This window comes from Dysidea avara, chromosome 1, assembly GCF_963678975.1.
Source record: "Dysidea avara chromosome 1, odDysAvar1.4, whole genome shotgun sequence".
Lineage (NCBI taxonomy): Eukaryota > Metazoa > Porifera > Demospongiae > Dictyoceratida > Dysideidae > Dysidea > Dysidea avara.
This window is the reverse complement of record NC_089272.1, coordinates 33117680-33145238: the sequence shown is the minus strand read 5'-3', so window position 1 is coordinate 33145238 and position 27559 is coordinate 33117680. Positions and strand designations below refer to the sequence as shown.

Below are 27559 nucleotides of genomic sequence, written 5' to 3'. Positions count from 1 at the left end.
AACTTCCTTGTTGCAATATTTATCTAATCAAAAACAGCCAAGCTGTAAAAAAAGGTGCGGCCCCCAAAAAGGCCATGGTGAAAAAAGATGTGAAATCCAAGATGGCAGCCAAGAAATGGCTGTGATTAGGGACCCGCCGATTATGCTGGCATAATTTTGAGCATAATAGGTACCTAAAAGCATTGAGCATAATGCCAGCATAATAGGTTAAATATTTGTGCGATAGTGTAAATTCTTACTGGAAAAATGACAATTACAAAATAAGATCGATATACTCTAATAGAGCAGTCAGTAACTCTAATAGAACAATCATCAAATTGACTATTCTATTAGAGTATATCGATCTTTTCTCTTACATGCAGGCATGCAGCAAGAATTTATTATTTGTGTTCCAGCCACTCATTTTTTTCTTTCTATACAGTGTTAAACTAGTAGCAAAGCATATGAACTAAGGCATGGACATTGCAGCATAATCGAGCATAATAGGTAAATATTGAGCATTAATTTAAGCATAATAGGTGAATTTTTGAGCAGTGCAGCATAGCATAATAGGTAAAATTATGAGCATAATCGGCGGGTCCCTAGCTGTGATGGTAGGTTAATGGTTACATTTTAATAACAACAATTCAGGTGAATTTGGTGCCAAGACCAAGCGGCACAAAATTCACCTGAATTGTCGCTATTAAAATGTAACCATTAACCTACCATCACAGCCATTTCTTGGCCGCCATCTTGGATTTCACATCTTTTTTCACCATGGCCTTTTTGGGGGCCGCACCTTTTTTACAGCTTGGCTGTTTTTGATTAGATATCACTTCTTTTTGTATTTGTATACTGCAAAGCCGGCCTATGGCTGGCTTTGGGGCTTTTTTAACCCATGTGTTTTTTTTTCTTTACTACAGGAAGAAGAAAAGAACTTAAAGAAGAATTTTAGTACTTCAATTATTTTTGATTTTATTAGTAATTATACAAATTATATACATATATTTATTACATGCCCATTATTCCCCACAGGATATTTTTTTTGCAGCTGATCTCTCTACTGGGTGACTTGAAATGTAGCTGAACTATATACAGGATGGTTTCTTTGTAGCTGAACTCTCTACAAGGTAACCTCTTCTAGCTGGTCTCTCTACAGGGTATTTTGTTTCTAGCTGAACTCTCTACAGGTGATTTGTTTGCAGCTAAACTCTCTACATGGTGGTGTCTTTGTAGCCGAACTCTCTACATGATGTAGCTGAACTCTCTATAAGGTGACTTCGTCTAGCTGAACTATCTACAGGGTGATTTTTTTGTAGCTGAACTCTCTGCAGGGTGATTTGTTTGCAGCTGAACTCTCTACATGATGGTTTCTTTGTAGCTGAACTCTCTACAAGGTGACTTTGTCCAGCTGATCTCTCTACGGGGTGATTTGTTTCTAGCTGAACTCTCTACAGGTGATTTGTTTGCAGCTAAACTCTCTACATGGTGGTTTCTTTGTAGCTGAACTCCCTACATGATGGTTTCTTTGTAGCTGAACTCTCTACAAGGTAACTTCTTCTCTACAGGGTGATTTGTTGTAGTTGAATTCTCTACAAGGTGGTTTGTATGAGGCTGAACTCTCTACATGGCGGTTTCTTTGTAGCTGAATTCTCTACAGAGTGATTTGTTTGCAGCTGAACTCTCTACATGATGGTTTCTTTGTAACTGAACACTCTACAAGGTGACTTCTTCTAGCTGATCTTTCTACAGGGTGAATTGTTGTAGCTGAACTATCTACAAGGTAACTTCTTCTAGCTGATCTCTATACAGGGTAATTTGTTTGTAGTTGAATTCTGTACAGGTGGTTTCTTTGTAGCTGAACTCTGTACATGATGGTTTCTTTGTAGCTGAACTCTTTACAAGGTGACTTCTTCTAGCTGAACTCTCTACGGGGTAATTTCTTTGTAGCTGAACTCTCTATATGATGGTTTCTTTGTAACTGAACTCTCTACAAGGTAACTTCTTCTAGCTGATCTTTCTACTGGGTGATTTGTTTGCAGCTGAACTCTCTACATGGTGGTTTCTTTGTTGCTGAACTCTCTACAAGGTGAATTCTTCTACCTGATCTCTCTACAGGGTGATTTGTTTGTAACTGAACTCTGTACAAGTGCGTTTTTGTGGGTGATCTCACTGCAGGTTGATTTGTTTGTAGCTGAACTCACTAAACGGTGATTTTGCTTGTAGCTGAACTCCTTGCATTGTATCTAGTTTCTAGCTGATCTCTCTACAGGGTGATTTGTTTGTAGCTGATCTCTCTACAAGTTGATTTGTGTGTAGCTGATCTCTCTGCAGGTTGATTAATTTGCAGCCGATCTCTCTACAAGGTAATTTGTTTGTAGCTGAACTGTCTGTAAAAAGATTTATTTGTAGCTGATCTCTCTGCAGGTTGATTTGTTTTAGCTGAACTCTCTACAGGGTGATTTACTTGTAGCTGAACTCCTTACATTGTGTCTAGTTTCTAGCTGATCTCTCTACAGGGTGATTTGTTTGTAGCTGATCTCTCTACAAGTTGATTTGTGTGTAGCTGATCTTTCTACTGGTTGATTTGTTTGTAGCCGATCTCTCTACAGGGTAATTTGTTTGTAGCTGAACTCTGTACAAGGTGCTTTTTGTAGGTGATCTCACTGCAGGTTGATTTGTTTGTAGCTGAACTCACTAAAGGGTGATTTGCTTGTAGCTGAACTCCTTACATTGTGTCTAGTTTCTAGCTGATCTCTCTACAGGGTGATTTGTTTGTAGCTGAACTCTCTATAAGGTGATTTGTTTGCAGCTGAACTCTCTACATGGTGGTTTCTTTGTTGCTGAACTCTCTACAGTGTGTTTTGCTTGTAGCTACTCTCTACAGGGTGATTTGTTTCTAGCTTATCTCTCTACAGGTTGATTTGTGTGTAACTGATCTCTCTACAAGCTGATTTGTTTGTAGCTGAATTCCCTGCAAAGTGTTTTGTTTGTAGCTGACCTCTCTTCAGGGTGATTTGTTTGTAGCTGATCTCTCTACAGGGTGATTTTTTTGTAGCTGACCTCTCTTCAGGGTGATTTGTTTCTAGCTGATCTCTCTACAGGGTGATTTTTTGTAGCTGACCTCTCTTCAGGGTGATTTGTTTCTAGCTGATTGCTCTACAGGTTGATTTGTTTGTAGATGAACTCTCTACAGGGTAATTTACTTGTAGCTGAACTCCTTACTCTGTGTCTAGTTTGTAGCTGATCTCTCTACAGGGTGATTTGTTTGTAGCTGATCTCTCTACAAGTTGATTTGTGTGTAGCTGATCTCTCTGCAGGTTGATTTGTTTGTAGCCGATCTCTCTACAGGTAATCTGTTTGTAGCTGAACTCTCTATAAGGTGATTTGTTTGTAGCTGATCTCTCTGCAGGTTGATTTGTTTTAGCTGAACTCTCTACAGGGTGATTGCTTGTAGCTGAACTCCTTACATTGTGTCTAGTTTCTAGCTGATGTCTCTACAGGGTGATTTTTTTGTAGCTGAACTCTCTTCAGGGTGATTTGTTTCTAGCTGATCTCTCTACAGGTAGATTTGTGTTGATTTGTTCATTGCTGATCGCTCTAAAGGTTGATTTGTTGTAGCTGAACACTCTGCAAAGTGTTTTGTTTGTAGCTGATCACTCTAAAGGGTAATTTGTTTGTAGCTGAACTCTCTCCACAGTGACTTGTGTGTAGCTGAATTCTGTGTAGCTGAATTCTCTAGAGAGTGACTTAATTGTAGCTGAATTCTCTACACAGTGCATGACTTGTTTATAGCTGAACTTTCTTCAGTGTGACTTGTAATGTTCTGAATCTCTATAGTGATATATTTGCTTAACTCTCCACATGGTGACTGTCTTCTTGCTGAACTGTCTATAAGATTAACTGTTTGCAGCTGAACTCCCTACAGAATAACTTGTGATGTAACAAAATTCTATAATGGAGTAAATAAATTAGCCGAATGCTCTATTAGGGTGACTGTTCTATTAGAGTATCTCGATCTCGCATTTGCTACACGGTGTTGGCTTTCGAATCATAACTCAGTGGTTTGTAATCCGATTCTTCTGTACTACTGCAAGGACTTTCTATGAAGATTATTCCAGCTATACACCGATTTTCAGCTCATTGCTCTAAGCGGTTTGCCTAGTAGGCGTGAAAACTAATACTTTTTTATTCATAAAAATCGATCGCGTAATTGTGACACAGGTTGGGTTTTGTGTCATATCTCCGTGGTCTTTATCTCGATTCCTTTCAAACCACAAAAAGGCACTCCTACGATGGTTACTCCATCTACATAGCAATTGTCAACTCATTCCATGAAGCGGTTTACCCTGTAGGCGTGACAACAAATCGATCTTGTTTTACGCGAATAATCGGTCATAACTCCTGAACCATTCATCGGATTTGTACCAAATTTGATGCTAGGATTCGCCTATGGACTCCCTTTCTCTGTGCCAAATTTCAAGGCGATCGGAGCACGAGTTTGCTTGTTATAGCAATTTTTGCAAGTGTGCGAAAAGACAAAGAAGAAAAAAAAACGAAAAAAAAAACACGAAACTTTGGCAACTCGTATCTCGGAAATGGCTGGAGCGATTTCCTTCAAATTTGGAATGTAGACTCCCTTGGCTGGCGGGCAACTGTGTAGCAAATTTGGTTCCAATCAGATAAGTGATCACCGAGATACAAAGGTGTGAAAATGATGTTTTCGTTCTTCCTGTCAATATACTCACGGTGTGGCGCGCCGGCTTCTTGGGCCGCACGACACACTATCGTGTGTCTTGATATTCTAGCCAGTTGCAAATTACACCAAGTGACCCAGCTGTATGTCAGGTTGGCCTTTGTTGACAAGGAAGGTGTCCATAAGAGATGATAGCAATGAAATAAGGTGAAGTTGACAAAATCTCGAATCTTGGAACCACATAATTGACATGTTCCATGCTCTTGCTCACAAGCATAGGCCTTGTCCTCAGCTGATACTAAATCACAAAAATGAGAGGTCCAGGTAAGCAAAGAAAAAGTACCGTGGATCCCAGCTTATTTATTGAACCAATTATCTAAATGTCATTCAAATGGGTATTTGCTTTTAGTGTGTGTTCTATGAGAGCAATTGAACAGAGCTCTGTATGGGCTTAGTAAATTCACTGAGATAAGTTTTTTCTAACGCTAGGAACAAAAGTGTTTAGATAACTGAAGATCCACTTTATAAGTATAAAATTATAATATTGGTTGTGCAGGTATATATAGACCCTTTCTCTATAATGGGCTATAGATGGATTTTTAGCTGAGGATATTGCTGTTGTGGTACTGATTCCATTGACATCGACTCAAAAAATTCAGTTGAAGAAATGAAAAGACATAAGAACATCAACATGCACATGCAAGGTGTTTAATGATTATTGATTATTCTTGAAGGATAAGATGAAATTGCAGTGGAACATCAAAAAGCGATGACTTTTTAAACAAATTTTTAGTGTCTGTAATCAAAGAATGTACACACTGTTAGAGTAAGCAACCATACTGATCACATCATGACCTTGTGCATGTGAAAAAAATAGATAGCTACTGGCAGGAAAGTAGAAATCATAGGTTTAGTACAAAAAATATCAAATTTGCAGAAAAATAAATGTACTTTGCTAATGATAGCCAAAGTATTAGTGTTAATGATTTTCTAAAGCAGTTAAAGGATCGATATCATTAGCCTTTGCTAGCACTTTAATTTGGTGATGGTCACAGATATATTTCAAGTGAGCAAGAAAAAGTTTCCATCAACTATAACTGACTATTCATTGCGCTAACCTTGCAGAGACAGACACTAATAATCCAACTTTACCAGCCAGTGCTAGCAGGTGATAGTACCGAAGAGATCTTCTGTATAGGGTATTTAAAGATGTCCCCAGTAGGAACTCTGTTTTAAGCAAGTCATGGCTTCTTTGTCTGTGGTACATCAATGGAGACAACAATCCTTTAATTGCAGCCGGAATATGGAAGGAGCCTAATCCACTAATGTGCTATAGCCATGACTGCTGAGGGGGATGGGTATGATCTTTTAAACACTACACATGCTCACCAAGTACCCACAGATGTTAACTTTATACTCATTTAGAATCTATGCTAGAATTTATGATCATGATCACCAGCAGGATTTGAACCGTAATCAAATCATAACAGTTGTTATATACACCCAAAGTGGTTTGTTTTTCCCATATAGTAGAGTACAGTAACTTAGCATCAAATTTTGAGGAAATCGTTATGGAGTGGATAAAAGCACCAATTTTGTTCTGAAGATCTGTTGAAGCATTTGGACCATTTTTAGAAGGGTGCCACGCTCCCATTATTATTGGTCACTGCTTGTCACGAAAACAAACTAGATACTCTAATAGAGCAGTCAGCCACTATCTCCTTTAATATACTGTAGGCCTGTAGCTAACAATTTATCCATAAAAACACAATAAGAATGTCATAACAAACCTTCTATAATCTATATATAATATTCCTGGGGAAGATAACCCCAGAATGGCATCCAAATGTGCTGTAGGGTCATGGATAGTGTAGTAATTGATTACAACCTCCTGGAGTAGGTCCACCCTGTTATAACTATACAGAATGTAATTTTACCATGCAATTTTAGATGACATGATAGATTGTCACTAAAATGGAAAGTCTACAGGCAACCCAAGATTCAAAAAGATGCATGCAGAAACATACAGTAAGCAAAATCTACGTACCTAGTTATAATGGAGGTATTTAAATGCAAAGTAGTTAACAGACTGAATTGTCCATGTGGTTACTTCAGAGCTTATGATCCTCCACGTAGCTAATTAATTAAGATGCACTATACTACAATATTACTTTTCAAGCATTTGCTTTGCATCGCATGGTCTGCAAACCTTTCCTGTATGCATACTGTATTATTACCATGTAGCATATTAAGTGCAACAGAGTCATCACCACTGGAATAGATTGTTGTGATACAACGTTCACTAGTAAACTAGTTTGCACTTGCATTTTTAAATTTAGTCTCGCTAGCCAGCCTGTATTTTTTCTTTTGTCATTTGGTCGGGAAAAAAGACCAAATCCTAAATCTTTTTTCCCGACCAAATGACAAAAGAAAAAAATTGCAGGCTTACTGGCAAGACTACTTTGAACCAGAGACAATACTAAATCTTTCACATTGCTGAAAACTTTAAGAGGTGCTGAGAAAGATGCACAAAATTTTAGACAGCTTTCTTGGATGGCTACTATAAATACACTTGCCACCAAATAATATACATCCTTGCTTTTTCCTTGCTTTTTCCTTGAAAGCAAGTTAGGTTGTGGAAAAGAGTCTGATCTGTGACATATAGGCTTTTTCAAAATTGCCTTAATATTGTAGAGAATGTGCTAAGCGCCGGATCCTAAGCAAACTAATAATTTATATCAATGTTTGAGCCACAATTGGCTATAGGTAGGTTGTTCAGCAAATGAACTGAGAAATCTACCCTTCATAAAGGCAATGCTAATTATAAATCTTTTACATTGGTGAAAGCTTTAAAAGGTGCCGAGAATTATGTATAAACCTGATTATGTGTGAGTTGAAAATCAGGTAGCCCCAGTATAGTACATTATCGGTATGCCATATATACTTGAATGTGGAGTTAGTTTTCCTATTTTTTGAATTATATTTGGAATTCAATATGTACAAACTTGTCAAATGAATCAGTAAATTTTAGTGTAAGTTATTTTTTGCATGTATGCAATTTTCAATGAGTAGTCTTCTCTATGGGTCTAACGTTAACAGTCTTTGCCAAACTGCACTGTGTGCATGAGCTATACACCGTAGCTTGAGACAAAAATTGTGTATAACATAGTGTAAAAATTCCTGTTGATGCATTTGCCACAGCACGGTTGTGAACATGTATCTTAAACATTGGTATCAACTGCCACTAACTGATCTAAGAAGGCTACTCAAATTGTACACATGCAAAATTACAGTGCCATTTGCTAATTCATTTGACAAATCTGTACATATTTAATGTAAAATATAAAATAAGGAAAACTACGTAATTAAGTGTATTTCACTCTATGTAGTATATATATAAATACCGTGAATGTACTATACTGGGACTGCTGATGGCCATTTTGTTTTCAGCCTACACATAATTAGGTTCGGTGGGCACCCCTTCTAATATTGATAAGTACATCATAAAGAACTTGTGTACCAAAAATGGTGCTTTTATCCACTCCGTAACAAAAATTTTGTTAAGCTACCTTACTAATATGGCCATGGGTGATTCTCCAAAATTTGGCCACATGTATACATGCAATTGAGGCAGTGGCTCCCTCCCCACATTCCCCACTTACTAATTGATAACCAATACTAACTGCACAAACAATTCACAGATATACCACCCTAATGCAGCAGTCAATTACACAAGTACATAAATGAAGATTTGTTGATTTATATTTGCTACTCAGTTGTAGTCAAATGTTGATGATGCAAATTAAACCACTCAAATGTAAAAGAGGTGTTCATATACATGTATGTTCTTTGACTGACTGTAAAGCAACGTTTTAGCAACAAGACTTTTCACTTTTGCCATCTGCATTTATAATTCTAGAAAATGGTGTGTACAGCCCTGGATCTTCCAGTGGATTACTTTTTTGCTGTTAAGCTAGACTACCAAAATGGAAATTTTGGAATTGATCATGAAGTATACCTGATTTAAGATTTGTGATGAGTCATCAGCTCTGACAAATGACCTCAGATATTTAGACAGCTATAAGTAGGAAGACTTTGAGAATAGAGTCTGCAGGCCAAAAGCTTTTCTGGTCCACTACTAACAATGTAGTTTAAAACATATTACAGTTTTTTTGCGTCAAGGCTTTATGCAAAGCAAACTACCTACCGTAAGTGTGAAACATTCTAACAGAACAGTCACTACTTCATAAAGGCATTGTTTCATACAAAATTAAATGTATACACTAACACAGTTAAAGTAAAGTTTCCAATACCTACAGCTTTATTGCATGGCATCCACATCCTTGCTATAATATGCTGATCATTGTCATATGAGAGAAATAACATGCAGGAGAGAACACTTAGAAAAGCTTTTGAGCACTTCATTTACAAGTCAGACTCTAAGGATTCATTATATCTCATTCATTCATTTATTATTAATTTTTACTACATGTCTCATTATTCTTAGTAGGTATATGAGGTTGTTTATGATAGGAAAATAACAGGGCTGAAGCCTGTACGTAAGGCTCCTGATCTTTAGATGTGTATATACGGTGTATGTACACTAAAACTTTAAATTTGTAAATATTTAAAAATATGTCTATAAAACCATCAAACTATTACTTGAAAAACACTTGAAGCAAGTGCTGTGACCAGTTCAGCAGAGGGAGCTTGTTCCAGGTATCAATAATTTGTTGACTGAAGGAGTGGGCTCCTACATCCCACAAAATTAGCTGTTTATTGGGATGACCACTTGTATAACACTACAAGTAAGATGTCATTTATATTTAGATCATAATTGTCAAAAATTATAAACTGTAATTATATCACCATGCAGATGCCTGGTGATGGTAAACTGAGAGCTAGCTTCTAATCTTTGCTGGTATAGGTAAGATGTTTTATTATAGATGGAATCACCTACAGCTTTGTGGCCTTCCTTTGGATACTAATCTATTGAGTAAAACGACCCCCAAATGACATTACCATATACTCAATTTGGAGCCATATCGCAGTTTTGTATAAACATGTTAAGGTTTCCTTGGAGTCATAAATGAGAATGACTTCTTTATAAGACCCAGAGTATGATTGGCTTTACTAGTAACAGGAAATGTTAATTTCATATGGTGACACCAAAACCTTTTCTTATCTATTAAATGTGACCACATCTTACAAAACCAATCCAAATCGCACATCAGGCGAAATCAAACTAATGGATAGCTACACTATCATATCAGTTAATAGCATTGACCCTCAGTACTACGTATTATCTATGGTACTACTCGATTAAGGCTGGTTTCAACAGACGTCTTTTGTGGGTGATGTGAGGAGCTCGAATGGCGATTTCTTACTTTGTGAAGGGCCTGGCTTGGCAAGAATCAATGATTTGCTGGTGAATGTCCTGATATTGTTGGCCAGTGGCAGATTTAGGGTGGGTCAAGGGGGCTCTTGACCCCCCTCAAAATTTTTTAGTATACATGTCAGTTGTGCTATATAAGTCACGAAAATCTCATCCAGTGAAGCTCTATCTTTCTATTTGTGATTTTTAGCTGTAAATAGCTGTAAATAGCTATATACCACCAGTATCTACTATAAATTCTGTATACTTCCAAGACTCCCAACGGCCAGCCTACATGCTAATTAAACCCACAATGTATAAAAGTACACAGCTAGCTGTGCATATATATATAAGTGGCAAACAGAATTTATTTTATACAAACTGAAAACTTTCTTTGTCTCAATAGCTATAGCTATGCACACCAAAATCTGTTACACAGTGTATAAACCTTTCAATATTCAGAGTTTGTCAGCATTCTGCATTGAGTGCATTTTAAGATCCTATCTAGCGACTACACCATTGTATTTAAGTGCACATAGGTGTGTACTGTGCAGAGCTGCTGTACAGGCTAGCTATACAAAATAGTTCAGCACAAGGGTAGCTGGAAACCAGGCTTGTTGTAATTGTAATCGTAATTGTAATTAATTACTAATCATTAGCAATTTTCAAGTAATTGTAATTATAATTGTAATTGCTCACTGAGCATAAAAGTAATGGTAATAAATTGTAATTGTAATTAGCTGTTCAGTCAATAATCATTATGTAATTAAATTTAAGTAATCAAAGTTATGCTATATAAAAGTACTACTCCATAACTTGACTATACTATGTACACAATCCCATGGGTATAACATGTGGCCCATGTAGCTACAGTAAATTATTGAAATTATATGTCATGTATTTGTTGACCATATAGTTAAACATTTTATGTACAGTATGGGATACCCATGGGATACATAATGTTCAATAGTAGAGAAACATTTAAATGTATCTAGATGACACAGAGTTTACAAAGGATGAAAGCCCTTTAAAATTTTGGAAGATAAAAGCAAATAAATACCCCATTTTAAGCACAGTAGCAAAGAATAGCAGCAACATTTGCACCAGTTGGGTGTGTATTCAAATATATGTAGACTATTACCAAAAAAGTTTGAAGAGTCAATAGACGTACCTTAAGATTAATGCTGGAGAATTGTAAGTAAGTTATTGTTGTACCCCATTTAGTGCTGGGCAGTATTGAAAAATAGCAAACGGTATACCTTCCATAAAAAGTATCACAGTATTAATGTAAAAGCTATTCCAGAGAAGTATGCCATGAAATGTCTATGGTTTTTTCATGAAATGTTAAATCTCCCATATGAAATGTACCGTGAAAGTCAATTCATAGTATGCCATGGGTTGTTGCATGGGCCATGAAATGCGTCTCCTGATCAGATTATCATGGTAATTTCATGGCATTGTAGAGATTTCATAGGTGCAGTACCCATGAAACGTTAAAATTCATGGGATAAGCCATAGGTGTTTTCATGGGTATTTCATGGTTATTTTCATGCACTGTATCTGGTAGTGATTGGTATAACTGCCATTTACCACAACAAAAGCACCAAATACCCATGGTAGCTCAGCAAGCCTCAGGTACAAACTACCACTAACAAACTTGTTTACATAGTTTGGTTAGCTGAATACATCAGCACCTGCCTACAAACATTAATTGTCACATGTCTGGTTACCTTCTAAATATGGGATGAAACAAGCGTTAGTCCACAGGGAGGCCATAGTGCCCAGATGGTATGGCGGTATTAAAAAAAGCAGGCGGTATTAAAAAAAGCAGGCAGTATCAAAACCAGTATGACTTAAATATCACAGATTATTAACAATACCAGTATATCACCCAGCTCTAACCCCACATGTACAGTAGTGATTGAAAAGTAATTGTAATTATTAATCATTATTTCACATACTGAAGTAATTGTAATTGTAATCATTAGATTGGCTTCAAAAAGTAATCGTAATTGTACTGATTACTTTCGGTGGGTAATTACAACAAGCCTGCTGGAAACCCTGGCCAATCAACAATTGTAGCTACACTATATCAAGATCGAGATACCCTAGTAGAGTAGTCACCTCTAATACAACAGTCAAATAAAAATTGTGATGAACCTGAAAATGATCACTCTCATCACCCAAAGCTGGGGTCTCATTTCCTGCCCCCCCTTCCCATTCTGAAAGTCTGGATCCACCAAGAAGCCAGCACAGCCAATTCCGTGCCTGGACTTAATAAATTGATGCATGCATCTTTTGTGTAAATTTCATATGCATGCTTGCTGGCAATACAGTGCTGACTAGCTATTCTTTAAAACCGTTTATTTCCAGACTTCTAATGCGCGACTTGGAACGTTTTAAAACCCACAATCGAAAACTAAACTCTACGCAACTCGCAAGTTGTAAGCTGTGATTAAATAAATTTTTCACAGCTGTTGGTATCACGCATCAAGAAATTATTATACATTGTTAGAAAATTAGCGCGCATTAAAAATTGAGGAACCCGAGCGAACCCGAGGAGGAATCAAAATAGCCCTCACAACTTCGAGAAGAAGCGCTCAAGTCACAGGTCCAAGCACTGATAAACGCTTTAAGTCACAAGTCAAGGTCCCAGTTACGACTTTGATCTCGATCGCAGATTGACTCGGGCCTCGGATTGACTTGTGCCTTCCTGTTGTACATGTCACCCCTTGTACCTTGCCTTGCACTGCGTACGGGAGAAAAACGTGAGTTAATGAATAATTTTAATGTACGACTTTGTGGTTAACTAAAACACCATGACACACTGTAGTCTCGCGCAGCCAGACCACCATTTCTCCTCACGGCGCTTATCGATTAGAGATTATAAGCGCCTGCTCGAAATCGGGTCTGGTACACTTCCAATAGGCCAGTTGTGATAGCACCTCGATTAGAATTTATAGGTGTTGATAATGCACCCTTAAAATTTAAATAAAAACAATGGCTAATTCTTACGTGTGCTTGTTAACGCCTTTTCGAGCGGCGTAATCGACACCTCACATTCCTGCCGGGTGCTGTCACAACTGGCCTATTGGAAGTGTACCAGACCCTATTTCGAGCAGGCGCTTATAATCTCTAATCGATAAGCGCCGTGAGGAGAAATAGTGGTCTGGCTGCGCGAGACTAGACACACTGTTTACATGGCAGGGTGCACGTGGGTAAACTGACTCTGTATGAGGGTTCACGTACTGTTTTTGCTTGTCTGTTTTGTACACTTTCATCATAATCATGATGGGTTTTTTTCTCCTAGTCTTGCCCCCAGAACCTTGTCAATACTAAAATCGTAGATAATATATACCCCTATGGATATGAATTGAACTAATGAGCACCACCTGTCCACCCTGGTTTTGTGCCCCCTGTGAAGTGGCCGTCAACTTTATGTGTGTGCTAATACATGCCACAATAGAGTCTGGTTCATTTCCAATTTACAAGTGTCCACTTTTAAACCCAGTGGCACTCAAGACAACATTTGATACGCCCACTAGTTGGTTCATTTCTTACTTAAAACTTCTCATTGTTTGATCACAAATCTGCCCTGGTTTAAAAAAATCATTTCATACTAGTTTACCAAAGCTACATAATGATATCCACGTGTGGCTGGAAAACGTCACCCGCTGAGTGAAAACCTGACTTGTATACACAGTTCTGTTTTTGCCTGTGACATACACTGTGTAAAATGCATACTTTTGCACATTTTGATTGCTCCAGTACTAGACAATGTGAATTAAAACATTTAAGATATAGGCCAAAAAACTGTACCTTGATGAATGCCCTAACGCACACCTTATCAGTGATATGAAGTGGCCATTATGCTTTATTTTTAGTTGTGTTCAACCCATTGCACAGCACTACAAATGAAGAACAGTACAAGAAGTGCTCCTGCAATCAATTAAGTCACTGCAGAAAATGTGGACAATTTTCATTACGAAGGTAGGGAAGCCATCTGCAAATCAACACCTTGCGTTGTCAGCCAGTAAAGATAAATGGCACACAAAGGAGGACAAAGGTAAGTCAATCATGCATGTACTGTGGTATGCCAAAAGGTTCCTGTCAGGCTGAAGCAACATCTAGCAGTGAAAAAATTAAGCTGGCAGCCTTAGCTGTTATCAAGTTATGCTTCTCTGAAGGCATCAGTCAGTCAGTCAGTCAGTCAGTCAGTCAGTCAGTCAGTCAGTCAGTCAGTCAGTCAGTCAGTCAGTCAGTCAGTCAGTCAGTCAGTCAGCAAAAGATCCCACTGGATAAAAACTAAATTTAAAAAACAAATTATAGCATGGTTGTATTGAATGCACTTTTGGGCTTGGTTATATGCCTAACCAATACCGTATAGCTGGTAATTTTCGAAAGGTTTTTATTTTCGGATATTTCGAAGAGGCCCTTCTCTTCAAAAATAAATTCCCACGTCCGGTTGTTCTTCGAAAATAAATCCCCACAAGTGAAAGCAACGATCCAACTTTCGGTGATTCGCTTGTGTATTCCTCGAGTTTTAGCTCAGTATTACTGATGATAATGGGTAAACTGTATCATTACTGTGCCAATAACCAGAACTGAAAACAGGTGATCCAGAATGGGAATTGATGCCGTCTGCTCTAGAATCTATGCTAGCTACGATCGAGGATGTGAACCAGTGAATTTATTCCACTCGAAATTCCCTCAGTCTTCTCTCTAGTGCACAGGGATGGGGGTTATTCCATCAGTAAGTCAATTTTTGGTAAACATTTACGTATCTTCATAATTTGTGATACGAATTTCCGTTTATTTGAAATCCATCTGGACTTCAAAACAAACACTCAAAATCCTTCAAAATTCAGATTTTGCTCCTTGTGCGAAATTTTCTGTTTCGAAAATAATTCGCTATACAGTAATACCAAGATGCCTTCTGGTCAATGTTTTATTTTGTGAGAAAGTGCAAACCCTATAAAATAATTATGTTCATTGCTTACGTTTCATTTCATCACGCATTGTTGAAGCAACTGCCGTAGTAAAAAAGACGTGAATGAAAAGAGGTACTTTAATAAACAGTCTATAGGATTCCAAAATAATGCCTTGCCTGTCTATATGCCCTTGGATGTGAACTACAGCAGCTTCATATATCTCAGTGTAAATATACATGTCAATACTATGTTATGATAACCTGTAGATCACAAGCATTCCATGATAGCTGTCTTTGTATTGCTTTTTTTGGTTGACACTTAAAAAAAGACAAACTTTTATGATCCCTTCTGCACACTGCACAGTATTACCATACTGTACGATAGGCCTGTAGCCTGCAATGGCGGATCCAGGATGGGACATTTGGGGCAAATGCCCCCCTTCCCCCCACTGACCTTGTGGAGGAGCCAGCCATACTTCTAGTAAATACTAAGGCCAAGATCAGTTAATGAAATTCATGAAAATATGCATATTTAATAGTATTTATTACAAATTTACCTAAACCAAAGCGAACCAAAGTCAAACTAGCTATGAAATACTTAACCAGCACCTTTGTACATACTAAGCGCCTCTAAAAATAATTATCGTGTTGCTGTTATTAAGACATTCACAGCCTTTTAAACCATCTGCAAATGCCAAAATGGCAAAAATCAACAGTGAGACACTACTAAGAGGTGATTATTTACTGCTTCAAAAATGCAGCAACTAACAAGAGATTCTGCTCTCCCCAACTTAGCCTGTTTCTGCCCCTCCCCTTGCCAGCTCCTGGATCCGCCCCTGGCCTGTACCTACAGTATATGCATGAATTTATTAGCTACATATTTTCATTTCAGGATGACATATCCTTGACATCCTGTAGCACTTGGAAATACCAATGGGTGCATGGTGATTGTGCCAACAGAGGAGTTACAGAGTGTTCAGGATCACTGGCCGCAATTCAGGATATATAGTAAGGTAGCATTATTGTATTGTATGACCCCACTAGGCCATGGGCATAATTGATATGTTAAAGGTAAATGAATTTAAGTGGATACATATATGATTATTGACAGGTGCATGCATACACATATAATGTCATCGTATGACACATTTTGTATAATACTAGTTTACTGGATGTGTACACTCTATAGTAGTAACTGTTTACACCTACAAGCTATTATAACAGTTGAGTATGTTCTCTATATATTTGTAGCTTATATTTCTTCCCACAGTGAAAGTAAGTTAAACCAGTGTTGGTGTGCTTACTGTTCTCTTTTTCAGATCACATATTTTGTGCAACATATATAATTTTATTTTAATTGTATTACACACATTTTCATGCTTCTGATCAATGTGTATACTCATTAGTTAAATACTATAGTTTCTTGTACAACTTTACAAGTGATAAAATTGACAATGTGCAGTATATAAGTAATTATGCTACGTACATTTGTAAAAGTAGAAACCAAACCAATTCCACTTGGTACAATAATTATTTTATATATGTACGCATGTATGTATGTATGTATGTATGTATTGTATGTGTGTATGTATTGTATGTATGTATTGTGTACATGCGTGACTTAGTAAAGGGTAAACCAATTCCACTTGGTACAATTAATTGTGTTTGTATGTGTGCATTATGTATGTGTTGAAGCAATGATACATACTGTTACGGTATCTCTTTCTTTTGTGTAAACAGCTCTTCCTCCAAGTTTGCCACCTACAATTGTTGCTCCACCTAAACCCAGTGTGGTTATAGCACCATATAGTGCTTCCTTTTCTTGTTCAGCTACTGAATCTGATTCAAAGATCTCATGGAAAAGACAAGATGGTAAAATGTTACCAGCTAAAGCAGTTACAGCCACTCAAGATACTAAGATTGATGAATCAACAACTACTGGATTTCTAATTATTTCTGATGTTACAGCACATGATGCTGGAGAATATTGTTGTATTGCTAGTAATGAAGCAGGACAAGCTGAATCAGACTGTGTGCAATTGACTGTGCAAAGTACGGCTTGTTGAAAAGATGTCTGTATTGTTGGGTTTATATATGAAACACTCCTATATGTTTAAAGTTGTTGCAACCTCAATAGTCAATCTGTTTAGAGTTTCTTTGTGTTTTGTGTTCATATGTCAAATGTGTAGCTGAATGTTTTGCTATGAATTTTCTACCTTTAGTACCTCCTCCTCGTATCAGTATGCAGCCTGAAGATGTCACTATTGCACAGGGTACTAGCGTGTCACTCAATTGTGAAGCTGAGAGTTTTGGTGATACCTTTTATCACTGGCAGCGTGTTGATGGTGAAGTAGATACCAACAGGGCTAGTGGGATTAATAGCAAACAACTAACTATTATAAACACTGTACCATCAGATACTGGATCATATATCTGTGTGACTAGAAATCAGGATGGAGAGACTATTTCAAGAGAAGCTATAATTACTGTGACAGGTATGAAATTGTACTGGTAATGCTCATAAGCTGTTAATACTGTATACCTTTTAGCTCAATGTCCTACAAATCTTAGAATACAGAATGGTTTTGTAACTGTTAGTGATAATAACAAATTAGTAGCTTATGGATGCTATAATGGATACAGACTTGTTGGAAATACTACAGCTAGATGCTTGTCAGATGGAACTTGGAACTCAGAGCCTCCCATGTGTGTTGGTATGTCTCATGTAATTTTTGGCTATTAGTATCTACCAAGGAATTAATTAAACTGAAACAAGATACTTACATGTAAATTGATGGGATAATAGAGTAGCAATGTGGAAGTCCCTTCTTGGGTGTATGTTTATAATTTGTGTACTGCTAAAGTAGGGATTTTCCTACAAAGCTATACATGTGCTTTTTCTAGATCTAGATCTGTGAATCTGATTAGTCTAGTGTTTACACAAAGTTTGTAGGATATTGACTACCGTACGCGCGGAAATTTTCGCGGTATGAAATTTTCGCTTCATAACTAAACAAAATTTTCACGATTTTATTTTCACGGTTAAAGGAGTTTAGGTTTTCGCGATTTTTCGTGGTTGAAAGTGTTGCCACGTGTTGCGAGTTGTCTATGAAAGATATAACTTATTATTTAAGCAAGTTAAACGAAATGCTTTACCAAGCAACGTGTCACAGTCTACTATTGAATGCGTTAAGAGAGAGTTAAAATCAATCTTGAGTCATAGTGCGAGTTGCAGCCATGGCAATGGACAACAAAAAATTCGTGGTGAATACATCAAGTTGAGTGACGAAGAACGAGCTACCATTGGTGAATATGCGGCGAAACATGGCCCTGCTGCTGCTATTCGTCATTTTAAGAAAGAAGGAAGTTTCCCGAATTTAAAAGAAGCCAGTGTTCGGGATGGAGAGATGCTTATCGTCGGGAAGTGTTTAATCAGTCCAATGATCAAAAACGAGACAGACCAGTGGAAGTAACAGAACTTCCACAAAAGCAGCGTGGAAGGCCACTCTTAATAGGGGAGGAGTTGGAGGAAGAGGTGAAATTGTTTATAAAGGCCTCGCATGCAGAGGGAACTGTTGTGAATACTGAGACTGTCATGGGCACTGCAAGAGGTGTTGTCATCAGCCATGATGCCAACTTGCTTGCTGAAAATGGAGGATACATCAACATAACAAAAGAGTGGGCGCAGCGAGTGCTTCAACAAATGGGTTTGGTGAAGCGGAAAGGAATGACAAAAGTAAAGGTACTGCCATCTGATTTTGAAAAAGTGAAAAGGCAGTTTCTATTTGATGTGCACACGATTGTTGCAATGGAAAGCATTCCTAAAGAACTAATAATCGACTGGGACCAAACGGGCATGAAATACGTGCCAGTGTCAGATTGGACTTTTGAAGAGAAGGGAACCAAGAGAGTAGAAATTGCTGGGCTGGATGACAAATGGCAAATCACCATTTTAATGTCATGTGCTATGGATGGAAAGCTGCTGCCCACTCAAGTGATATATGCTGGCAAGACTCCTGCTTGCTTGTCCAAGGTCGAATGTCCAAAAGATTGGTATTTGACCTACTCTGAAAACCACTGGTCAAATGAACACACCATGATGGGTTATCTTCATAACATATTACTTCCATATGTCACAGTGACACGCTGTAATCTGAAGCTGAGCCCAAATCATCCATGCCTTGTGATATTTGACTCTTTCAAAGGCCAAACTACTCCAGCATTTTTGGACTTTTTATAACAGAACAACATCTTAGTTGTAGAGGTCCCCCCAAACTGCACTGATTGATTGCAGCCATTAGATCTAGCAGTCAACAAACCCTTAAAGGATCAAATGAAAAAGCAATTCCATCTTTGGTATGCTGGAGAGATCAAGAAGAAGATGGAAGATGGGAAAGGCAAGAAGGTTGTTGACCTGAAACTCACTAGGTTGAAGCCACTTGGGCTACAATGGTTGGTAAATGCATGCAGTTATGTGGAACGTAACAGTTTGATTCAGAATGGTTTTTCAGAAGCTTGGATCACTTCAACTTTGTCTCCATATATTTAACCCAAGCTAAATACTGTTACAGTATAAATACTATTACCACATTATCATGATTCATTATTTGACTGTATTTTCACTGAATAGGAATACAATTATGTTCATGGTTAAATTTTACAATTGACTAATCATATAGTGTTACACTACTATGGAAACAACTCCAAAGTACCATTGGAAAAACACCTGGTAAGGTGCTCACGCATCAGTGATTCTGTCTAGTTAATCTTAAGGGGATCTTTCCCATGTGCAACACTTGTAGCATTAGCAATGGCATACAGGCCACATTCTTTTCCTCCCTGTTGCTTCTACACATTTTTCAAAATAGTAATATTGCTGGGTGAACAGTGAAATTGCTTTTTAAGTAAACACAATGTTGGTTCATCCCATTTTGTATATGCTGAATCATATACTGACACCCTTTTGCCAGTTGTACCAATGGTAGTTGCACATATCCAGTGATCTCCATCAGTATGGAAAACCTGTAGAGCGTTGTGTGTCGGATCTTTGTGGGCTTTGTCGTGCAAGAGTGTGAGACGTAAACCATTAATATTTGGGAATTTAGCTTCCAAAAGTCTTTGTGTAAAGTTAATGTGCTTGTCAGAGAGTTTCTCACCACTTTTAAGTATTTCTTTGTCAATATTGGTCAAACTTATATCTCTAACTTTTACCCATATTTGTGTTTCCCCACTGACACTGTCATGTGACTCATCCTCATCAATTGGCTCGGTCTTCACTTTTACACCACGAATTGATGCACTGGGCTGTGCACTAACATCTGTATTACTGGGTTTGCTCCGAGACTCTGTTTTTACCTCCAAAGATGTGCTACCCTGCGGCTGTGGTGTCGCCAGACTGGCTTGGTCTACAGTGCCAACAGAAATTCCAGCAGCTGTAAGACACAAATGTACTATACTGAAATAATGATATCCTTTACATACCTTGTAGCTCACCAACCCCATCACTTTCTTCACTTAGCAGTTAATGTAACATCTTCGTTACACTATCCTTTCCAGTAAATTTATACGTACATGGCAACTCCATCCCCCCTTGTGGCAAATGATCTGAATACCTTCTTGGCCCAGTCACTGTGCTTGTGATGGTTCCACCATGTGATAAGAATCTTGTACACATACACGAGATGGTACGTGGTACATGGCCAACAATGACACCATCCTTTCGCAGCGCAACAGCGAATCGGTCTTCTGAATTCCCGCATTCTCGCCCGCAATTCACAGTCTCTCCAACTGAAGGATCCCATATATCCTTATAGATGTGGTAGCCATGAATACAACTGGTGAGGGTAAAAGTGCTGGTCATCGAGTTTGCTGATCTACAGTACTAACTGCTGCCACGTGTAGATAACTAACTCCTATAATTTCCAGCAATCTGTGAAATATTCACGGATTAAATTTTCACGGTTACAGTTTCAACCGCGAAATCCGTGAAATATACATACCGCGGAAATTTCTGCGCGTACGGTATAATGAAGTCACCCTACAAGCATGAAACCAAACACATATTTGGTCACTAGTTTATCCAACTGATTACAGAGCAAAGGAGTACTGTGCATGGATATACAATATAAACTACTGTACCCTCTCTAGTTACTCACTATAACCTTCAGAGATAAGGGGTGCCACTGTGCTGATGTGTAACTGGGCACTTTTGATTTCTGAAAGTATTTAGACTTGACAGATTAATCTTACTTAAATTAACGTGTGGTCAACGGACAGACAAAACAGACAAAATCCGCACAAATAGCACAATGTCTGCACATAATTAGTTTTGGGCAGACACACATGTTCTTGCAAAACCAATAGTGGTACCATAAAAGCTGATGTGTACATGTTTGTTTGTTTGTAGTGCTAACAATAACTGTCACCTGGCTGCTAGGAGATACCACATTTTCCCAACCCAAGGATTTACCAATGCCACCTCCCCTTTGTGTGCTGCTATCACCAGCAGCTGAAATGACCACAGTCTGGTGATATGTTGCAGCTATGTGGTTGTGTTTAACCTCAAAACTTTCAATGGAAACTCCCTATTCCAATTCCAGCAGTGTAAAGTGCTCCTCTAGCTCATGTCTGTACAATTTGACTCTATGTCTGTACATTTGTGAATATGTAAGGACATCTGTCCTCGGCACCTTAAAAATTAAATTAAGGACTGCTGTTATCAGAATAACATTTTCTGAAATGGAGCACAGATCAATTTTTTTGTTAATACTGAATCAGTAATTTTATTCTAGTGACATAGTTCACCATTATTTGGCCAACTAATCCTTCACTTGCAGAAGGACATGTGTCTATTGACTTTATCCACAATGATATCACGAACACAAGATGGCTGCATTATTCGAGGTATTAATGTACAGGCGCCTATGGAGAAATTGTTTTGATCGATCATATTTCACTCGTGAAGATACCAACCAGTAGCCAACAGATATGGGTGTAACATAACAAAAACCATTACTAACAAGTGTTATCTCGGAAATTTTCCACCATGCAATATAAAATTGTTTATTGTGTTGTCTTGTACCCATACCTGTTGCTTAGAACTCGATATCTCCTTCTCTGGCTGAAATATGATCAATCAAAACAATTTCTCCATAGGCGCCTGTACATTAGTACCCCAAATAATGCAGCCATCTTTGTGCTTGTGATGTCATTGTGGATAAAGTCCATTAATTATCAATATTTGTTTGACTCATGTACCAACTATCAACCAGTTCAAATGGAGTATATACACGCACGCACACATGCACGCACGCACGCACACACACACACACACGTATATATAATATATATATAGTAATGAATTTCATTAAGTAATACAACTAAGCAAACAGCCTAACCACTAACATGAGAAGGGTCTACACCTAAAATGAATCAGTTTAAAGGTACAGTTCAAATTACTGGATAATACACATATAGTGTATACGTAGTAGTCAAGTTTAATTTTCAACTATCCAAAATTCCTTCACATCAATTAGCTGCTATATTTTATTACTATTTTGTAGCTGATACTTGTACTGATGTTGGTGCCACTAACTGTGCTCATTTTGCCAATGTTGATGATAATGGAGATGTGCTTTGTATGTGCAGACCAGGATACCGAGTGGATTTGTTGAATGCTTCACACTGTATTGGTATGGAATATGTTTGTCACTAAATATTACATCTTGGCCTATATGCTAACAGTTAGGTACAGGACATAGTCCTATGAAGTCATTGTGGTAGAATTACAGTGTAAATACATATTAATTGGAAATTATACTACATAAATCTGTGTCTATAATACTACTTAGGATATGTGTCTGGTATTGTGAGACTGGCTTCTGGTCAACATCAAACCTCCATGATCTCTAATAAACAGTACTACTGAAAACATATCCTAGAAAACATATCAAACATAAACAAATATGGAAAGGTTTGATTGGTTAAGTCCAAAAGTACTGTCTATGCAAATTGACACATTTTTAAAAATTTAATTCAGTGGAATTTTCTGACGACTGACTAGCATACAGCACTTACTAATGCCTTCTGACAAACATAACTCTATATTGATTCTTTTACCGCTAGACATTGCTTTAGCCCAACAGGTGCTTTGTGGCATGCCGTTATGTAGTATGCATCATCGACTTTCTTTTATCCTCCTACATTTCCTTTTGCTTACAGTGCAAGGTGTCAACTTGCAGCTCTGACACATTATGGCTTTCCTGTAGCTTTGCTGACTAACTATCCACATTTACCGTCCCTATTTTCCGTAGCAACTGGATTGATTGCAGAGACCCTTCTTGTACTGTTTTTAGTTTGAAACATTGCATGTGTAAAGGGCTGAACATACAGTAGTGAATATGAAGCATAACGGTCTCCTCACTTCTCAATAACTTATGTATAAGGAAAACGTTCAGGTTCAAAATACAATTTATGGCATGTCTAGCACGATGCAGTATGTGGGTTCATCAGTCATAATTATGTTTGAAAATAGAGAAATACATGAAAAATTAGGAACTTTTAATTTGATTAGGAATCATAGAAACAAGAAGTAGTGAAACTAGGTACACATGCTAGTAGACACTCAATCCCTAATTCCAGTGGATTAAATGTCCACCGGTATATGGCAGACTGCCTTGCTTCACTATCTTTTATTTCTATGATCCCTAATTGAGCTTAAAATTTATCCTTTTACTTGTAGTATTGTTGAATTACAATGTATATATACTTTTACTGACTATTTTTCAAATTTAGATATTGATGAGTGTAAATTGGAATCTACATTATGTGATGGAGAATGTGTGAACACACAAGGCAGCTACTATTGCCAGTGTCCTCCTTCATTTGCTCTAGCTAGTGATGGAAAGACTTGCATTGAATGTGGTGTTAGTAATGTAGCTGTTAATGGCGGCAATTCAGGAAATGTACACAGGAGGAAGTTCAGCTGGCATGTTCAGTTATGTGTTAATGCTACTAACAATAACTCATCATTTTTGTGTTCAGGCAGTCTCATCAATGATCAGTGGGTACTGACATCCGCTGAGTGTATTTGTGGATTAGACTACTCTAACATTTTAATATATCTTCATAAACTGGCTAAATGTCCTGTGACACAAACCAATGAAATTGTTCGCACTATTTCTGCTGTATATTGTCACAAAGGATATCAGAATAAAATCATTGACTACAACATTGCATTGCTGAAGTTATCCATGCCAGTCAATAGTAGTGTTACTTCTCCAGTCTGTCTACCCAAGGATACAACAATGAGAAGAGATTTCCCGGACTTTGTCCGTGGTGTCTTTGTAACTGGTTGGGGTTCTTCGTCTCACTTACGTTACTCTAAGCTGTCAACTGTTCCTAGTAATATTTGCAAGAAAAGTTATGGTGGTGATTATGATATTGAAACAAATTCTATTTGTACTGGTAAGAAGTTGTACAACAATTATTGTGCAATGACTGCTTAAATTAAGTCCACAAAAATGTGGAGTTATCTAAGTATAAAAAACTGATAATTGAGTTTTATTCAAAAGTGCATACCACAGAAGTAATATTGATTGGCTTTCAGATCAATTAATTTGTCCTGGCATTTCGTAATTCATCTCTTGAGTAGTGTTTGAGAGGTACTCTGTTTAGACATGGCTTTACTAATTCCAGTCCACTTCCATTGCCAAAGAGTGGCTAACAAGAGGAACTGGTATAAGTGCAAGTACCAGGTGGTCTGGCTCTACAATTTCCTGGCTATGTATGTCCTAGTGTTAATCTACACTTAGTTTACAATGTACATGAAAGATATTCACATTTCATTATTGCATCTGATTGGTTTGTAATACTTATAAGTGTCAGGTCTGTCAATTTTGACTTCAAGGGTGCTATAAATTCAAACAAAAATGCATCGCTTGCAATGACTGTTTTATTAGAGTAAATGACCATCCTTAATTTAGTACCTTACTGAAATTCCTTTTTGTAGTTATCATACAGTATGGTAGTGCCATACATTTGGGATCATAGAGGTTTGCACTTTCTCACAAAAAATATTGACTATAAACCAGCCTCACAGTACATGTACCTTCATGGTAGTATTGGTTAGGTATAGCCAAGCCCAAATGTGCCTTAAATATGACCTAAAACTCTTCCAATAGGTTGCTACAATTATTTTTTAATTATTCAGTGAAATTTTCTACTGACTGCCTGACTGACAGATGCCTTCAGACAAGCGTTAATCAGCTACAAGTTTGATTTTGTCACTGTTCGACATTGCTTCAGCTTGGCAGGTGCCTTTTGGTATACCACAAATGTACAATGCATACGTCATGGACTTACCTGTGTCCTCCTTTGTGTCCGATTTACCTCTGCTGGCAACACAAGTTGTCGATTTGTAGTAGTGCTGTGTGATGGCTACCCTACGTTTGTACAAGTAGTGTTCTTCATTATTAACAGGCTGAACATAGCTGAAAACAAAGCATAATGGCCACTTTGCTATTTCAATAATCAACAGTTGGGACATTTGTTCAGATGAAAACAATAAGCCTGGCACCGTTCTTTCTTCTAATGTGGCGTGTGCAGGTTCACCAGTTATAATTATGTTACAAACAAATAAGTACAAGGAAATTTCAAGTTCAATTAACAAGGGCCTGTACCTGAAGATATACTAGTGGACATTTACTCCATATGTGTAGCCATTAAATATCCACTAGTATATCTGCAGGTGTCCCTTGTTTCACTACTATTCCTTGTACTTGTCTGGTTACATAGGAGATGCGAGGAAGATACTGTACCTTTTGTGTCCTTCCTTAAATAATATATTGTAGCTATAGCATCTTGCATGCTACAGTATCATGCTGAATTCAACTTTAATACTTACCAATTAATCCTTACAGATAAATATGATCCAGATGGCACATGTGATGATGGCAGTCCGATGGTATACCAGATCAGATCACCTATATCGTGGTTTGTTATGGTTGGAATTGCAAATTCAAAGTGTCAAGCAACTCTACCATATGATGTGTACACCAGCACTCTTCCAACTACTAATGTGTTGCCTTGGATCGTGAAAACTACTGGACTACACATTTAGTGTGATCCTGTTACTTTGATCTGCTTTAGTAGATTTAGTTGAACCGCTGCATATTTAGAAAGGTTGTTTTTTTTCCCAAATATTATAGAGAGGAATGTTTCAGTTTAACATTGTGTAATTTTATAGTGTGTGTGTGTGCTACAGTAGTTGAAATACTTTCCAGCAAGATTTCAAATGTTAGTCAGATATTTATTACTGTGTTCACAAGGGTTCACAATATATTTGCATGTGGGGTATAGAATAAGTAATCTCAGTATGTCTTGTACAAACATTGCCATAGTAATTCTCTGTTGAGCATGTCCTTTGTTGCCCATGTGGTGTCTCAATGTGTTTTGAGGCATCACTGCTGGACTATTAGCTGAACTGTCATAGTGTTGAAGTTGAACCATCTCTACAACCATTATCAGGGGGAATTTTTGGCTAATATTGAGGATGGGGCCCGTCTTGATGTTGTCAATGGTTTTTGGGAATGTGGTCGGGAATCCTATTTTGATGTCAAGGTGTTTATTCCTTTTGCTCCCACACACTGTTCAGTATCTTTACACCAGTGTTACAGGTGTGCAGAGCTAGAGAAGAAGAGAAAATATGAAGAGAGGATCCGTGAAGTAGAACATGGGACATTTTCTCCTTTTAGTATTTCATGCACTGTTGGTATGGGTCCTTTGACTGCGGTACAAGAGAATAGCCACTCTGCTGTCAGAAGAAATGGACAGTCTTACAGCAAGATCCTCGAAGAGTCTGCAACTATTGACCTTGTGCATGTGCAGAGGGTAGGATCAGTCATTTGACTGAATCACTTCATTGCTATTTTATCTTTAAGTAATAGTTAAGTTATACATTCTCTTATGTGTGTTGTTATTTGTAATTTTGCTCACTTCATCTTTGATCAAAGTAATACCTCTACTGGGATTTCTGCATTCCTTTTATTGGAAAGGTTTTTGTGTGGCTAGAAAGTTTCAAGCTATAGGTTGTTATATTTTCAGAGGCACACGGAGGAGTAAATGCATGGAGCAATTGAGCCTGTAATTTTTAAAAGGTGAAGTACTTGTGAATTGAAAGAAACAATGTTCCATGAAAATTATTATCTTAGCGAATGCAAAGATAGAGTACCTAAAAATTAATATTCAATGGATAATCATTGAACCTGTTAATTGAACCATGTATATAATGTATCTGTGGACCCAAGCTGGCTTTAACATTATTCGAACTAACATGCAAACACTGTGAGGACTTTCTTAATAACTTCGCTACTTTGACTCGTGTTGATGTATTATGGAATTAATTTCTCCAGGAAAAGTTGATTCACAGTTTATCATCCAAGCTTTCGAAGAAAAAAAAGTGAGTAAGTCATTTTTCACTTCACAATTGTAAATACCGGTTTCTGTAGTGAAGTACAAAACATGGGTACAGCTTGCCAACCTGTCCTTTTTATTTTTCTCAGAGAAAGAACTGAGATGAGTC

The 27559-nt window shown here is 37.6% G+C and overlaps 1 protein-coding gene across 1 annotated transcript; it reads left to right on the top strand.

Annotated features, from left to right (window-relative positions):
* The first annotated feature begins 16565 nt into the window (after window positions 1-16565).
* LOC136262278 (clotting factor C-like) lies at window positions 16566-26284 on the top strand. The gene is made up of 6 exons (XM_066056502.1): window positions 16566-17031; window positions 17202-17474; window positions 17529-17693; window positions 22542-22670; window positions 23773-24444; window positions 25899-26284. Exons 1-6 carry the CDS (start codon window positions 16857-16859, stop codon window positions 26096-26098), a joined length of 1614 nt encoding a protein of 537 aa, XP_065912574.1. The 5' UTR covers window positions 16566-16856; the 3' UTR covers window positions 26099-26284.
* The last annotated feature ends 1275 nt before the right edge of the window (window positions 26285-27559 follow it).